The sequence below is a fragment of the Aulonocara sp. 'chitande type north' Nkhata Bay genome, linkage group LG12 (genome assembly GCF_057382095.1).
Source record: "Aulonocara sp. 'chitande type north' Nkhata Bay isolate Kocher_YH1m ecotype deep benthic linkage group LG12, A_spYH_male_GT1.1, whole genome shotgun sequence".
Taxonomy (NCBI): Eukaryota; Metazoa; Chordata; class Actinopteri; order Cichliformes; family Cichlidae; genus Aulonocara; species Aulonocara sp. 'chitande type north' Nkhata Bay.
The window spans coordinates 37,840,931-37,858,757 of NC_141355.1; the positions used below are offsets into that span (position 1 = coordinate 37,840,931).

The 17,827-nt window shown below is 41.7% G+C and overlaps 1 protein-coding gene across 2 annotated transcripts in view; it reads right to left on the bottom strand.

The window, feature by feature from the left end:
* Positions 1-158: 158 nt before the first annotated feature.
* The window catches only part of slc39a14 (solute carrier family 39 member 14), a 30,404-nt gene continuing 12,735 nt past the window's right edge, over positions 159-17,827 (bottom strand). The window contains exons 3-10 of one of the 2 annotated variants that reach the window (XM_086315505.1): positions 16,683-17,008; positions 14,973-15,150; positions 10,487-10,656; positions 7,589-7,711; positions 5,248-5,421; positions 4,785-5,019; positions 4,383-4,567; positions 159-3,628 (exon numbers count right to left, since the gene is read on the bottom strand). In XM_086315505.1, the coding sequence (XP_086171631.1) occupies positions 3,476-3,628; positions 4,383-4,567; positions 4,785-5,019; positions 5,248-5,421; positions 7,589-7,711; positions 10,487-10,656; positions 14,973-15,150; positions 16,683-16,979 (1,515 nt within the window). In that variant the 5' untranslated portion in view covers positions 16,980-17,008 and the 3' untranslated portion in view covers positions 159-3,475. Of the gene's footprint in view, positions 3,629-4,382; positions 4,568-4,784; positions 5,020-5,247; positions 5,422-7,588; positions 7,712-8,977; positions 9,148-10,486; positions 10,657-14,972; positions 15,151-16,682; positions 17,009-17,827 lie in introns of both variants that reach the window. The other variant, XM_086315504.1, reaches the window with a different exon arrangement.

The following is a 17,827-nucleotide window of genomic DNA, read 5'->3' on the forward strand; positions in this document are numbered from 1 at the left end:
CTTAAAGGTGGGAAGCTCGGTAATCTGAGGACAAAGAGCATTTCATAACATTGATTAATACTGAAGCAATCAAGCTGGCTCACTATTGTATACACAAATACTTTTTTAAAGGCTCCGTTTGTGTTTATCATAGCTTTACTGTTTGCTTTATTTATGACAAACTAATTATGGCTTTTAATCATTTTTACACAAAAAGAAACTGAAGCTACATCCAGTGAGCTGTTTTCATCATCACGTTGGGCTTTTAGTATCAGCCTCAAGGCTTCAGCAGCGGTGGGAAAAGTCAGAATTAAAATATAAAAAAAAAAGATAGATACTATATTTATTCATATAAATGACTCTGTCTGGTCACTTCTAATTAAACGGGTGAAAAATAAACCAAAAATCAATGATGACACTTCAACAAATACAATTTCTTGGAAAATGAAATTTATATATAAAAACAATCTCCATGACACACACAGAAGGCTAACGAGGATTCTCATACATGAAATTAGATACAATACTTTTCAAAATGATCCTTTACAAGTCTGCGAGAGCGCTGTAAATATTAAAATGGCCAGAAAGCCCATCCTCTGTCAGTCGGTTGGTTGGTTCGAGGGTCAGCTCCTCATAGATTTGTCTCTTCTGTCCTCCCTCTTGCTTTCTTGTCTTCTCCATCACTATGCTGCAGCTCTAATTTGAACATATCAGTATTTTTTGTTATTAAATTCTATAATTCCCTGCTTTTTCCTGCTTACAGCCCCTGACCGAGCCCCAACACACATTCACAATTAGCCGAACTCTTATCATTTATCTCTCCTATTTTGGCTTCCTTAGTTTTATTAGAAATCCCACCCTCCTGCTCCCATGAGCAATCTGACCCCTAATACAACCTCCTCACCTTAATCTTTCTGCTGCGTTTATAAACTGCCCGATAAAGTGTTCTTCTCTGTGTTCTGCGTCTGGTTTTTGGTCGGTAATGTTCCTGTTTCTGCTCCAAAGAACCTCTCCTGGTCTCTGAATGTATTATCTGCATTGACTGAGTGGATATGTTATCAGTCTGTGTGTGCTGTAAATCCACTGGCTTCAGTTTTAAACACAGCATTAACAGTGTGCAGAGCAGAGACGGTTTAGCTTGTATCTGACCCGTTTATTCTAAATAAAAACTAAACTCCGTCTGGACTCATGGTGTGAAACTAAGCACAACACTTGATCTTAGATGTAAAGCATAAAATAAATATTTTATGGCTTAAGCAACAATAAATAATCTGTTACATGACGTATCAAGCAGCAGTAATACTCGCTGTACCACTCAGGGTACTCTTTGTAATGGCTTGCCTTCTCCTTCCTGGAACTACAATTTCATCTTTATTGTAAACCCATCACGGGTTTCAGCTTCGAGCTCTAATAAATAATATTCTACAGCTCGAATCTACACTCACATTAGGAAAAGTATGTAAAGATGCTACATAATGGATCACGTCAGCTCTGTTGAAGTGTCAGTGTTCAGATGAGGGGAAATCTTTTTAATCCACCTGTAAGACAAACACAGAAAGCAACCCGACAATCTTACACTGCTGTAGAGCACAACAGCTGCCCCCCCGACCATCCAATAAACTATTAACCCTTTACATCATAAACCTTTTTTTTTACAGCATCATGGCCAAATGTATGTGGACACCCAAACCCAATGCCCCTAACAACAGCCTCTGCTCTTCTAGTTTTGTAGTTGTGTCCATCAAACTGGATGGACATTTGCACACACGAGATCCATTGCCAACACAGCTCCTCTGCACAGCGCTGGCAGTAGCTTTACTATTCGTCTGCAAAATACTACTAAATGGGTAAAACGAGTAATTCTCAGCATTTAAAGAAGATCTGTTGGGCTGATGTCCAAATGCAGTTTAAGTCTTGAGCTCTAGAGTTGCTGTGCAAGGTTCACAGATCAAATTAACTAATATTTCATTAAGATAAAGGTAAATAAACTGTTTTAGCTCCCTTTAAGTAAAAAAAAGTGTTTAAGAGCTTTTGGCTCACAGGGTTTTAGGAAACTTGAGCCACATTAAAGAGAAAATAAGGACAAGTTCTTAATGAAAAACCTAAAAATGAGAAAAGAAACACAAAGTAAAAAAAGAAAAGTCCATCCTTGTTTCAGTTTCAGCTGATCTTTGATTTTTGACCAACTAACATGATAAGAAAGAAACTTTCATTTCAGCATCTGCATTTTCTTTCTGAGTTAAAAATATCGTAATCATGTCATTTGATTCCCCTTAGTGGGATTGGGTTAAAAATGCAGTGCAGACTGTTTCCATGGTTAAAATGGCCAAAAACCCCTTTAAAAACTGCCCGGTGACAAAAAGAGGCATCGAGTCTGTCCACATACCTTTGGCCGTAGTTCTTAATTCTGAATCGCTAACACGGATAAGGTCACAGGCGAGGTGACGTGTGCGTGATTATACAGTATGATCCACCTTACAGTATTCTGTTACAATGACACCGTAAAAGAATAGATAATCTGGGAAAAATAGTCTATGGGATATGTGAAAACTGCAGATCTGCATTCGGAATTCAAGATCAGAAGGAATAAAAAAGCTAAAACTTTTCACTTGCTATTCTAATGAAGGGCACAGATGGTAAACTACAGAGAAATGCTGCCGCCGTGATCTGGATGAAGCCACTTAGTCCCTTTTCCGTGTCTGACCCCGGAGTCTTTGGGAGTTACCGGCTGGCTGGCTGACACGTGCGCTTCCAAACATCACTGCGTAGCCCTTCACCATTCTCAATGGTCTGCCCATATTTGGTCTTTAAAAGTCAGTATTCATGTGTAAAAAAATATAAAATCAACTCACAGACAACAAAGTCCAGCTGGAAGTCGGAATAATTCCAGTTTAAATGTTTTAACATTTGCTTTTTGGTATGGAATGGAGAAAAGAAAAGGGGACGTGTAGTGCCTGGGAATCAGAGATGTTTGGAGTACAGCTGCTGTTACCTGATTGTGCTTTTCACAGAGGATTCATGATATAAACACTCGCTAGGAATCTCAACTGGCCTGAGTGGAGGCTCAATGGCATCAACCAGGATGGATGATGAGGATGAAGGTTGAGGAAAGATGCCTGGAGAGCAGTCTGACGAAAAGGGGAACATCTGAGAGACTGGGTGAGTATTGCACATCAAGTATAGCCGTCTTTTGCGACTGCTTCAGTTGATGTTTCAGGACGTTTTCAGGGCAGCTGTGCAGAAAGGATTGAAACGCTGAGGAGACAGGGCCGTCAAACCCTCGACCTTGAACCCTCTGCATGCAGGAACTGCACTAAAGCAGCTTCTCGTATAACTTCAAAAGACGATTGCACGTACCTGCCGCACAACCAAAATCCCCAAAGTCCAGAACCCGAAAAATGAGAACAGGAGGAAAAAATAGAGGAGAAACTTTGAGCCAGCCTCTCTTTGTTTGGGCTCCAACAGCAGCTGATGGTGATCCTGGAGGAGTCTGCTGCTAGCCCAGCTGTATCTGTCCAGAGTACGTCGTCAGGAGGAGCATGATGGAGAAGCCCGTCAGCAGGCCGGCGTTCTGGATGCCAAAGGTGAGGAGGAAGCTGCTGCCGCCTGCATCCTCTTCCTCACGACTCACCTCGTTCATCTCTGGAAACTGTGACACATAAAACAGAGTGTCACTTCGTAAGTATCTAACGAGTAAACAAGAACAGCTCGACCTTATTCAGCTCAGTCACACCAACTACTACTCATTATCTTACCCCTCATTCAAATTGTTCAATCTTTCAAAGTCCAACACATAAAATATTTACAAGGACTCTCCCCTTTCCTAACCAGCTGTTCAAACCTTCTGTTTGTAATAAACAGCCAATCAGAAGAAAGCTGGCTTAGAGTGGGAGGAGCAAAAACAGCTTGTTTCAGAGAGAGGGTAAGCTTGGAGGCAATCAAGGCTAAGATGAGAAAGAATCATTCAGGATTATTTTTCTCATTTATGGTCCAAGAATAAAAAATGTGAATCTGAAAATGAGCAGCAGAGCTCCGCCTCAGGTCAGCTGTCAGCTTAATCGCACATGTTTCAATATAAATATATTAACACAACCTAACGTGAAGGATGTAACAAAAACTGCAAAAGCAAACTGACTAGCAATCAGTGTACAGACTGTATAGTACAAATCATTTATTTCATTAGGCACCTTTTAAGTTTATTACATAGAAACATAATGCACAGCTTTTAAACTTTCTTTGAAATATGACTCTTGGACATCCTGTACAGTGTCTGACAGTGAGAATTTAAAAAAGACTTTTAAATTCTGTACTTCTGATTGGATTTTTACTTGTTTATTATTTTTATTTCTCAGCATAACCAACTAAACAGCAAGATTTAATCTCATAGTTCACAAATCACTGACCATGTCTGCCAGAGCGATGTAGAGGAACATTCCTCCTGCCAGGGCGAAGATCCAGTTGGGAGAGAAGCTGTTACCGGCCAGGATGCCAAAGCCCATGCCCAGGTAGCAGCAGCAGGCCGACAGGAAGTTAAAAAAGAGAGCCTGCTGTATGCTCATGCCGGCGTTCAGCAGGATCACAAAGTCTCCTGGTAGCAGGAAAACATGCAACAGAGTCAGAACAGCTGACGTTTCAAGTAGTTTGTTTTGTGACAGCAAACAAAACATATCCATTAAATTCATTAAGAAATGTTCTCAGGAGATCTTATACTAAAGGGCCAAAAGGAAAGTAGCTGGGGTTAAGCTTGCAGCCTGATTATCTCGGCATTAGGGACACCCGCCCGCTCAGAGTCCGCCCTGACTCACCCAGCTCATGGGGGAACTCCTCGCACAGGATCGCCACCGAGGTGCTGATGCCCTGGAAAACAGAGGCGGTGAACGAGGCCCCGATGGCCAAGCCGTCAATAAAGTTGTGCAGGCCGTCGCTCAGTGTGATCATCCAGGCCAGCGTGCCGATATCAGAGTAGGTCGTCCCCTTCAGCCAATAGCAGCCGCCACCACTGGTGCCTGACCGGCCACCGCTGTCTGGACTCTGAGAGTCCTGGAAGGAGCGGAGGGAGAGAAACCGGTGGTTCCCACTTTGTAAGTTAAATTTCTTTAGATCTGATTATTTCAACAAGAGTGATTTTGTTGTTTTTAGGTGTGAACCTCCAGTCATAAACTGACACTGTCCACATATACAAAAGTTAATTCCCATTTTCATTTTCTGCGTTCCTCTTCTTTTAAAAGTCCAGCAGACAAGCTGCTCTTTAAGCTGCTACATCCATACCTGTGGAGTCTGTGCAGGGCTGAGCATGAGCTCGCCCTCCCCTGCGTCCACTTTGCCCAGAGCCAGGCTGCTGGCTTCTCCGTTCTGCTGCAGCTTCTCCTTCTCCCCCTCCTCCAAATCCCTGTCAGGGGTTGAGTAATGATCTGCACCGGGGTAGTGGCTGTGGCCGTGGCTCTGAGAGACAGGCGGGGAAAAATCTCAGCACATTCTGATTATTGTGAGCAGCATCTTCCTGACAGGTGAAATAACCTCAACATCTGGTTAAGAGGAGGTGCAGATAAGAGATCTGACTTAAAAGTTGAAGATGTTCCTTTTTGCTTTTGTCGTATTTGCTGGGACTGAACAGCTGAAAAGGCCGACCACGTGATTTTAACCATTTTCTCCTTCAGTGACTCAGTGAGGTCGAGTTCTGTGAACTGTCTGCAAAGCCAACGAGGAATGAAATCTGCTCAAAAGCGTGCAACAAAGTCGCGAGTAAACCACAGCACAAAGTCACTGTTTCACTCAAGGACACGACACCAGATCCGGAGCTCCTTTAGCTCGTAAAATTGTTAGCAGTTAACTAGGTTGGACTGAAAAAGAGCAACCACAAGGTGGAGCAACGGTCCCACAATCACACCCCACAGTTTCTTTTATTGGCTTGTCATTTAAAATTTTAGATTTAAAATCGAGGAAAATCTACAAAACGAGTGCTGAATCTGTGCAAAGTTATTATTTTTAACACTGAAACCGTTACAGTATCCACTCTGAGGCTTTTCGGGTTTAAGGAATTTAATTTTCTAAGAGCCGATGACAGGACACCCTGCTGTATCTTTTTATAATGGAGAACTTTGAAATACAAACACATGCTACACACCACCTATCAAATTGCACCACAGCACTGGCTGCAATATTCAGTGTCTACAGCTTATATAGGTATGCATATATAGAAAACAAGCTTTGCGTATTTGAGTTTATGGTGTTAATCTTTCAAATATTTTACTGTTTTCACAAAACAATGTGTAAAAGAAGAAGAGGGTGAAAGCGGTCGCAGGCAGCTCAACATATTTAATAACTGATATTTAATTAGCAGCGACATCTGAGTGACTGAAGCTGTTAATTTATAGAATTTCACCTGATAAACTGCCGAATAAAACTTTTCTGCCGCAGTTGTTCCCACTTCCGAGGTGTACAGGGAAGAGAGGATGAAGATCCAGGTGGTGTGAACTACGACCTCTCCGTGAGCTTCTACAGCGATTCAAATATTTTATTTACCTTTTCGGAGAACCTTTTATCAGGCATCTTCTAACACATGAGCGCATCTAAGGTAATAAATGATTTATTCCAAATATTTTCATTTATTTTTTAAAATGTCTTTTTAAGTGGATCTTCCTGAGCAGTTGCACTTCTCCCGTTTACAGACCACATATTTCACCATCAAGGTTTTCTATTGGTCGCTCCCCTTCGTCGGGACCAATGACTGGGAATATATCACGTGACCAAATGTCCATGACGCGCCATGTGGTGCCTCATTGGCTGTTACGTGTGTGGAGTTAAATGATTGGCTCTTTTTCTTTCTTTTTTTAAACGTCTCTATCGATCTCATGCCCCGATGAAGGCAAAAACACGAATGTCTGTCAGCAAAATCCTCTTTTGAGTGATTAAATTATTCTTCAAAGTCACGGAAAACAAGAATGTTCAGGTCATCTCGCCTTCCTATTATGTCTAAAAGTCACGAGAACATTTTCAGGTGTCTCATTTTTCACTTTAGTACAGTATGTACAACAAAGACTACAGTGCATAATGTACACTGTATTAGCAGCACCTCTGGCTTCAACTCCAGCTAGTGACTTTGCAAACCTCTGTGTCAGTCAACAGATGGGATCAAACACGCGGTTTGTAAACTGCCTGCAGCGTTGAATCATCACTTTCCCAGTTCTTTCTCTCAGTTACTGAGACGACAACACCCTGTCCAACTAGTGTAACCTGCTGCTGCTGCTGACAATAAATATTTAATTGTGTGGCGTGATCACAGCAAAGACGAATCAGAAACATTAGATGCTAGCCTGAGAAACACATGAAGGAGTAACCAGGGATAAACTATTCCCCACTCAGCAGAAACATGACGAGAAGACACTTCAAGCCTTGCCAGGTGTCTGAACAGTTTTAAAATAGTGAACAGAGCACAGCTCAGGCTTTTGCAACACACCGTGAACCACATTTGAAAATAATTACTCTTTCTCAACATTTGCACGTACTTTCTGTAATCTTGGTGACTGGTTTGAACGACAGCGACTATCTAACAATAAAATAAAATAAAACACAATGAAGTCAATTTGTATCACTCTTGGTATACACTCACCCCGTTTTTTTGCTTTAGGAGCACTCTGAGAACTTTTTCAGTGAAGAAGAAGAGGTAAAAGCCTCCGAACACCACGGCGGACTTGGACACGTAGAAATCGACCATTGGGTCAAATCCAAAGGCCTAGCATGCAGAAGAAGATGATGTTAACACGTGCAGCAATGTGTTGCAATAAAGAATGCTTTCATGAAGGGCAGTGGTTCAGGATCAGAGGGCCCCGATCCAGGATCAGAGGGCCCCGATCCAGGATCAGAGGCCCTGAATCACTGTCCTTTGTGTTTCTTGCAAAAATCGTATTAATTTAGTTGAATTTAAGTGAGGACTGACTCACAGCTGATTGATGTCTGCAAGACAATTTAGACTATTAATGTCATTTCCAATCAAAAAACCTTGATTTTCCTTAATGCTTGTGCTGTCTATGGTGACTATAAACTTTAAAGCAGATTATTCTGTTGTTCAGTGGTACATACAATAAAAACTCATCCTACTCACTGTGAAACTGTGATTTATCTCACATTAAGTGAAAGGAGAAAAAAATAACTAGTGCACATAAATACATGTGCACAAGGATTTGAACAATGACAGTTTATCATTTTGTCCTTGCACATCACCACAGTGGATTTTAAAGTCATCAAAATGTGATTTAAATGCAGAGTTTCAGCTTTAATTCAAGCATTAACTGTTTAGGAATTACAGTTATTTTTATATGTAGCCACTTAAAACTACAACATTTTAAATGTAAGGACTAGAAACTGAAAACTGCCTTACTGGGTTGAGATCAGGTGACTGACTCGTCCACTGAAGAATATCTAATATATAGATTATTTTTTGGAGACTTTTGGAGAAACCTTTTAGTAATATGAGCAGAGAGTACAGCCCAGCACACGGTACAGAACTGAGAAAAAACTCTAGTGACCCAGTTCCACTGGCAGCCATACATGCCCGTGCTTGTTGGGCATGTATGGCTCCACCATGCTTGACATATAATTTGCTACACTTCTCCAAACTTTTCTCTTCCCATTCCGGCTACATCGGTCCAAAGAATTTCATTCCAGAGCTCTTCGGATTCTTTCAGATATTTTCTGGCAAAGTGTAATCTGGCCCTCCTGCTCGTGAGTGTAACCAGAGGTTTGCACCTTGCTGGAAGCCTTTTGTATTTACGTTGATGAAGGAGTCTCTTGTATGCAGTTATGTAGTTGTTTTTGTAAACCATGGAAATAATTCTGTGATCATCTGCTTCTCTTGTCTTCTGTGGTATTTCAGGCCTTTTGCTGTTGCTGAGCTGGTGAGTCCATCCTTACTTTTTAAGAATACAGCAGAGTGTTGATCTGACACTCCTAAATGTCTAAACAGTTATTTGTTAAACCCCTTCAGCAGCACCAACACTACCTCTGGGATGAGCTGAAACAGGGCGTTGGAGTAGAGAGTGCCAATGGCCAGGGCTATGAAGTAGAGCAGCAGTCGCTTGTAAAAGGTTTTCTTCATGAAGGGCACGACGCACGCCCCGACCAGCGAGCACAGAGAGATCAGTGTCACGCATAGGATCCCATAGCCCCAAACTGATTAACAGAGGAGAAAGAAGGGGGAAGAAGAGAGAGAGAGAAAGAGGTAATCAGTTTGGAAATAATCTTGTCGGATTAATGACCAGTGTGTTAACCAACGTCATGAGTTTTAAAAAAAGGGGGGAAGACCAAGCAGTTAACTCCCTGGAAAGGAACAATTAAATGAAATCATCCTGAGAAAAAAGAGACATGAAAGGATTTTCAGGAACAGCGAGCCGATAATCCGCTGAAAACAGCTGAAGTGAGACCACCTTTTACTTGTATTTGAAGATAATCACCAGTTCCTCATTTCCACTGATAAAAAGAAGACGTCATTATAGTTTACTCCAATCTCAAGCATTCACACACACACTCTTGTTTTCATATCTTAGTGAGGACATCTAATTGACATGCTTTCCCTAGCTGCTTACCCCAACCCTAACCATCAAAAACAAATTCCTAACCCTCAGCCTAAACCCGAACCATAACCTAACCGTAACCCTGACACTAAAACCACATTTTGAGCCTCAAACTTGTGGGTTTTTGTCCCCACGAGTACAGCGGCATGCCAATTTTCTGTCCTCACAAAGATGTGGCCCACACACGGTTGTTATGATCTACTCAGGTGTGTCTGTACCACTGTCATAGCCTCAGGCTAAACACTGCAGAGACAAAAGGGGGCAAACGAACTTTAAATAGCCCACTCGTAGCAGAAGGAGCAATGCTAACAAGGGGTCACATTTCAGTTTGAAGGACACTTTAAGGGTGCAGTGCTCCATTTCCCAGGGCTCTGTTACACACAGTGAAACACATGACCCCCCCAAACAGTGACTAAAACCATGTTTCAGGTCTGTACAGCTTTTCTAGCATCAGAACAGAAATTCTCTCCTCAGTTAAACAACATAGGTGGCTTAGATCTCAGTACCAGGAGAGCTACAGACACAGGTACACACACACACACACACACACCAGATCAGAGCAAATTCCACAGGGCCCGAGAAAGCCACAGAAAGGAAACAAAGTCAGAAACAGGAAAGAGTTATGAACACAGGAGAGACAATGGCGAGCTCGGCCAAAGTGCCGCAATTTTGTAAATGACGGCAGGTCAGACCGTTTCCAAGTTTCCTACCAAACCCCCTCACAATCAGCTGTTTTTTGGTATTTTTAATGAAGCCATGAAAAGCATTAATTACAGTACTATAAGCATTTGCTGAATTACACCAGCTCATTATGAGAGGGTCGGGTGGAAAGCACTGACTGATTTTTGATGGCAATGCCATGAACGAAGCAGAGCGTAATCTTTGTATGAGTGCATGAAAGTCAAAGGTCTGCATGTATGCATGTCCCGATGTCAAACCTCTGGCAGCAGCTGCAGGATGGCAGTGGAGAACAGCGTGCCAATGGCAAGCGCGATGAAATAGGTGAGTGCGTATTTCCCAAAGCGCGACTTCATCAGGGGCACGATGAAAACTCCGGTCAGGGCGGAGACATTGATGATTGTCACACTTAAGAAAGAAAAACCCCAAACTGGAGTTGGAGTAACAGGAAGGTACAACGTTAAAACAAAGCGCTGTGAATAACGTGCAGTCATCCATCTAGAAATCCAGCTCAAGCTGTGGATAAAAGATAACGTCAGCCAGATTCAATCATACAGGTCAAGCATTAAAAACAACAACAAAAACATCATGTGGGCTCCGGGTGTTGGATGTGAGAAAACTGTTGTGTGAGTGTCTTATGTCTGCAAGATCAGCAGCTACTTTGACGTTCATGCCAACGGCAGTAGATTTTCTATCACTGCAGAGGTGAAAAAGTAAATTCTCATTATTCCAACAAATGCATACGATAGCATCAGCCTATTTGATGTCAGTTCAAATCTGGTATCAAACAGTCATATGAAAGAAATAAACACCATCTTTCAGTTTTAAGGTTTAAGTATACATATAATTTAAAAAAAAAAATCTGATCCTTAGAAGGTCTTCCAGTCATTTAAATACAGCCTCAAATGAACAACAGCGCACGACATATTACACTGTGTCGTTATTTCTTTAACAGTTTTTTAAAACCCCTTCCTGCTTCCTGCAGCCAGGTGCTGCTATTCAAAGGCACACGATTACTTGTTCATCAGCCAGTTTAACCAGCTCGATACAACCAGACATTTTGGCAGTTTGCTGGTTTGGAGCGTTCAGGTGGGCGTTAAAAAACACCATCAGCGATCTTAAAGAACAACGCGTGCAAACATCAATGAGATGAAGCAACGTTGTAAAGAAAAGTGGCCAAAAGTCCTGTGAGAGAGTGATGAAACCATTACTTCCAGGTATTGCTGTTTAAAGGTGCTCCTCCAAGCTACTGAATCACTGGGTGCATTTAGATTTTCCACTCGCTGCTTTTGGATTTGACTTTGTTTTGTCAGATAAAAATATGACAGTATAATATGTCGCGTGTTATTGATTGACATTGACCTGATACGTAAAACCAAGAGAGCTAAAAGCAGATGCATTTTATTTTTCATATGACTGTATGCAGCTGCAGCTTATTGATTTTTAAGTACTCAATTAAACTGTTCTTATATTTTCATGGGGTTAAAATCAATGCTCAAACTTGTGTTGACAGATTTTCTGATCAGGAGAAAAACAGGCTGCACAGACAGTTGAATCAGCTAGAAGCATGCACCACATAAATCCTGCAGTTTAATCCACTTTCTGTTCCCTTCTTTAGTTTTAGTAATTATATTGTGATACGCTGCAGCTTTACTCCACCTGGACTCTAGAAAGCAGTCAAATAAAACAATTTAAGTACATGAAGTAGTTGAAGTGCTCACACACAATGCTACAGTTAAATATATCCAGCAACACCTGTAAAAAGAATAAAAGGAAGTAGCCATTGGTTAGATTTTCCATATCCTACAAAACAAATTTTTGGATGCTGTGAGACAACTTCTCAACTTCTTGCTGAGGAAAAAACAAGTAAACAGATGAGCAACAATGGTGATGAAGGGAGATGAGTACAGCTGAGGAAAAGAGATATTTAATAATGTTAAAAAAAAATGCATAAAGGGGAGAAAAACATGAGATTGTATCAGATCAGAAATGGTAAAAAATGGAAATCAGCATCCCGTCATGTTACTAAACTGGATACAAAAGAAAGGATAATCAGGTCATATTTCAAAAAGTATTTCCTCAAAGAAAATCTGCTGCATGCAGATCAGAAGCTGTGACAGTAGTTTCCCAATAGCAGCATCCAGCTCAGCTATGAACCATGGGAACTTTATCCTAAACATTTTAATGACATCAGAAACTCAAACAGAATTTTAGAGAATACAGAGCCAGATGTCTTTGAGCCGTTTAGATGAGTTTGAATCGTTTCCGCTTTCTGATGAAACTATGGTGAAACACTCTGTGGTTTCTGACTCAATAGCAAAACTCTGTTTCCCCACTACTTGGCACCACCGTTTTATATTTCATCATTATTATTTAGTGTTTCCAGTAGCTAATGGACCTACAGTAGCTCTGGTACAGAAAAACAAGAAACACCAACATTCCCATCACTGACTTGATATTGGTTCTTATGTTCAATGGTAACTTTGTCTCCAATGGGAAATTGATTTGCTGACTTCGCATCCCTGCTAAGTTTTGCGTCTTTTGGTCTCACACACCCGACACTTTATTAGGTACATCTTCTAGTGCTGGGTTGGGTCCCATTTTCCCTTCAGCATTGCCCTTAACGCTTCATGCCACAGATTCACAGGATGCTGAAAACATTTCTCTGAGATTTTGGTTCATAACGACATGATAATATCACACAGTGATGTCAATCTCCCAAAGGTGCGGAGGTCAGGTGACTGTGGAGGCCATCTGAGCACAGTGAACGGTCATGTTCAAGAAACCAGTCTGAGAGGATCTGATGTTGTGAACCGGAAAACTGTCCTCTTGGAATCTTTTATTAAAAGGGTTGGATGAGGTCAGCGACAATACTCGGGTTGGCTGTGCTCCAATGCTCCTTTGGTACTAAGGAGAACAAAGTGAGAAAATATACCCCAAACAACTAGTTTTGATGATACCTGTGAACTGTAGCCTCAGTTTCCTGGACTGAGCTGACAGGAACAACACCTGATGTTGTCTTCTGCTGCTGTAGTGCATCCGCTTCAAGGATCAACATGTTGTGCGTTTATAGATGCTTTTCTGCATACCTTGGTTGCAACCAGTGGTTATTTGAGTTACTGTTGACTTACTTTCAGCTCTAAGCTGTGTGGCCACTCTCTGATTTCTGGTATCAACAAAACATTTCTTCCCAGAGACGTGCCACTCACTTCATATTTTCTCTTTTTTGGATATTTTTCCTCTCAGTCACCTAAATCACCTTTCCTACTCTGATGGTTGGTTCTAACGAGTTGAGATGGAGTACACACCAAAGTGGCTGGTGAGTAACCTGCAAATTCCATGTTTGCAAACTGTCTCCATTACTGCTGTCTAGAGTGTTTCTTTCAAAAGAGGCTCAAGACTTCTGGAAAAATCATCAATCTATTGAGAAATGTTCACGGTGTACAAGAGCCGTGCAGACGAGTCAAAAACCATTTAAACACAGCTGCTGGACACGCGGTTAAGAACATAAGCAGCAGAATAAAGAGAATGTCATCAAACATCATTAAAACAAGTATCTGGTTAAAAAAAGGATCATTATTTTATGTCTATTAGCAGCATATCAGTGCTAATGTGAGTCCTTGGGTAAAGCTGGATTATTCACATGATGAGAAAAGAAAAGGTTATTAAATTTCCTCTCTGATACCCGTAAACCTCCAGCTAGGAAAACATCTCTCAAGCCAAAATAAGCTGCCTAAAGAGGAAAGTGTGAAGTGAGCTGAAGCCATGAGGGCCTGATAAGGGAAAACAAATTTGTCAGTGGAGAGTGAGAAATGGAGCCACAGCTCTGGGGCCATTTCTTCTTCACCTGTCAAGGATGAAATAAATAAGGACACCGGCTACAGCACAAGATTCAAGCCCAAAGTCTTTGCCTGCATAAAGAAAGCTGTCGTTTTTCTTTTAGCTGAAGCTCAACAAATGTTTTGGACTTTTCTGAACCGATGATCCTGAGGCCTTGAGCACAAAACATCACATGACTTAACCAAAACCTCCAAGTCTGTGATTAGCTTGCTTTTTATACCAGCCACACACTCCAGAGCCAATTTAGTTTTACTTCATGAAGACTCAAAGGTTTTTCTTTTTCTCTTTAAACAGCAGCCTGCACTGAATTCAGCATTTCCTAGAATTTCTGACAGGATGTGCACGTCAAAGCTTTCCAGCCTGGACTGTCTTTACCTGGATGAGATCTGTGCTGCATACTGAAAACGCTGAGAGAAGCTGGACTGTGGACTCTGAAAAATGTGCTGGTTTTTACAGAAAACTGAGAAATGCAATCTGAGCTCTTGGCTAACTGTGCGTGCTTATTTTGGCTTTCACCTCCTTCGGGGACACCATAAAATCACCAGGCAACAAAACACACAAATTTCGAGCTGAGATTTGCAAGGTGTGTGATAATACTTGAACTGACAACAGACATGAACAATGAGGCACAGAAAACCTTGAAAGAAATACAGCGATTGCAGAGGAAGTTAAAAAGAAAATATTTGGAGAAGAAACACTTTCTGGATTTATGCTGTTTTTGTCTGAGATGCTGCTTGGATGAATCCAAATGTGTCTCTTCTAAATAACAATGAAAAACAATGAAAAAGGCTTTAAAAGACATTAAGGAGCAAAAGGTAAACTTTGATCAACACATATGTACAATTTCCACCAGAGGAAATTAAAACATACAAATATGTTAAATATTAGTATTTAGTTGGTGCTCACCTTCAGCGTCTGAGGGCCTGGGGTAGGTGTCACTGCTTTGCTCCTCCCCTTTATGTGCCCTGCAGCTGCCAGCATCCAGCTGCTGCAGCATGGTGGGGCACAGCTCCTGAAAACCCCGGCCATCCAGCCGCGACTCCTCGCTCATGCTGTAAATGGCCAGTGTGTCTGCAGGCAAGCACTGGAACAGAAACATCCCCATAAATGACCCACACAAGCGAACATCTCACCGTTGGTGAATTAGCCAGGACATAACCAGGATGCAGTGACAGGTTAGCATGCTTTTCACCTTCATGTGGACTGAAAACACAACACAAATGAGTCTGTCAAGACTCATATTTGGAGTCTAGACTAGACGAAATTAACAGGAAGGCACCATTGCATAACATTGGTGTCACCAATAAAATAAATAAAAAAACAGCATCTGACCAAATAAAAATGATGATTAAATTTGACTCTAATGAGTTAATGTTAACAAAGTAACAGTTTAAAATAATCCTTTTTGTTGGGCCTCGTTGTTGCCTCCACCGACTGTGTCATCACAGCACTGTAACATTTATACTGGGCACGCTGAGGCGGGCTGAACCTGCTCAGAGACAGGTGTTGCCACTCAGAATAAACCTTCATGTTCATGCTGGAACAGAAATAGAAGTCAGAGCTCCCTCTTTATAATCGGAGAATCTGAGCTCTTGAACTGATATATCAATGAAACTAATGTGTCTTCAACTGAGCTGCAACGCATGACCGAGGTCATAAACATCAAGGGGTGGAGAAACAAGGAAAGTGCGTCCCAAAGTGACGTCACAACTGCCACTCACGAGGGCGACAGCACCTAAAGTAGGTGTTTTCACTCAGAGCCAGAGCTTTTTAACAACATCTGCTCTCATTGTAATTATGAAAAGGCTGAAGTAGAGAAACAAGTTCAGAACAGAGTGTTTGATGCAATCAGAAGACTGAGCTTTTGGGATTAGTTGCGCATGCGTTGACTCGGGATGCATGTGGCAGATGTCGCTTTAATCCTGACTTAAAAAGATGGATCAGAAAAACAGAGGAAGACAGAATAAACACAGTGAGTGAAAAATTAAAATTAGGTGAATAAAGTGATCGCTCAGATTTTAATGTTATTTATTGTCATGTAATAAATACCAGTTCATTAGATTTATATTTTTACATGTATTTGTTTGCTACACTGTATTTTACAAAGGTGGGAAAGAAAAGTTGGTGCTGAAAATAATAAAAAGCTTTAAGATCTGTGACGTGGTAGAAGGAGCAGATGCCTCAGTATGCTGCAAAGTCAAACTGTGGAACACCCTGAATATTCTTTGTAGCTCGGCCGGTTATTGACAAACGAAACGTTTCAGTGTCACAAACCAACGCCTGACTCACGTGTGACGTCCTAGCCATCATTTATTTTTTTTGGAAAGGTTCATACTTGGCCACCAGTACTCACAGCGAATCTATTCAAAGGCAGATCAACAAGTGAGTGAGTCAATGAGCCACGACACTAAGTATGGGAAATATGCTAAACAGCTCAGCTATCTGGAACCGGTACTGCCTGTTTCTTCCAGACCGGACTAAAGCTGGATTTATGAGTCTACTTCAGAGTCCTGCAAAGGTGCACGAATGTTAGTCTTTAACTTCTATTTGTTATATTTATTCCACAACAGAAATAAAATATGAATTTAAAATGGAGAGAATGAAAAGGTTTTGTACCTTGGAGTTGTTGAACTGGGGAGGTGTGGTTGTTGGTGTTTCAGCTGTGCTGTCGCTTTCACTCTGGCCCTGGCTGAGGGCTGCTAACAGAGATCGCAGCTGAGGGACCGTGATGGTGCTGTTGTCCCCATAGCGGGACAGAAAGTCCTGTAGCACCTGAGCAGGTGACTGCGTCTGACTCTCCACCTGACCAGTCACCTGGCAGAGCAGCACAGCTAGAGCCAGCAGGAACGCCAAGTCAAAGTGAAAGAGGCTGGTGGATGTAGCGGCACGGCCATGAGGGCAGCAGATGAGCATGTCTTCTTCAGTGGACGCAGGACGTCGATCTGTGGGGAGGACAGAAGCCACAAAAAAGAAAGTTTGAGTAAATCTTTGAAATCACTGAAGAGAATGTGGCATTACCTCGCTTTTTAGGAAACTACTTGGATTGCATGTTGAGGACCTGAAATACCAGACTATCAATATCTGTTGGACACATCACTGTTTGTGTGCAAGCACGCGTCGCTATTTGCTGGAAATTCACTATACTGTCTAAACAGCATAGTTTCTGTATGCGACTTCCTGATAAGGTGTGTTAACATTGTGATAGTACGTAACAGAACACAGTAGTAGTAGTAATTTTGACGCATACTGACAATTTTCTGATAGAAAACAAGCACGCTAACAGTAATATATGGGTTGATGTTTCTCATGTTTATCTTATTAATCCCGGCCAATCTGAGCGATCGAGGTAGACGGGCCTTCATCGGGGAGGCCACATCCCAGCCTGCCCGGAGTTTGTCAAAAGGCACCTGAAGGACTCTCGGACCATGAGAAACAATTCTTCACTCTGATGAAACAAAGATTGCACTCTTTGGCCTGAATCCAGGCATCATGTCTGGAGGGAACCAGGCACTGCTCATTACCGGGCTAATAGCATTACTAAGGTGAAGCATTGTGGCAACAGGTACTGGGAGACTCGTCAGTAGGGATGGGAATTGAGAACCCAGTAGTCCAATTCCTTGGAATGGTTAGTCTGCCTGGCTATCCATACTCTAGGCACAATCAGCTGATTTCTGCTCGTGTGTCAGAGGAGGAAAATAGTGGCGCAGTCTACACCGTGGACATTACTTTAATTTTTATTGTATTATTCGATCTACAACAAT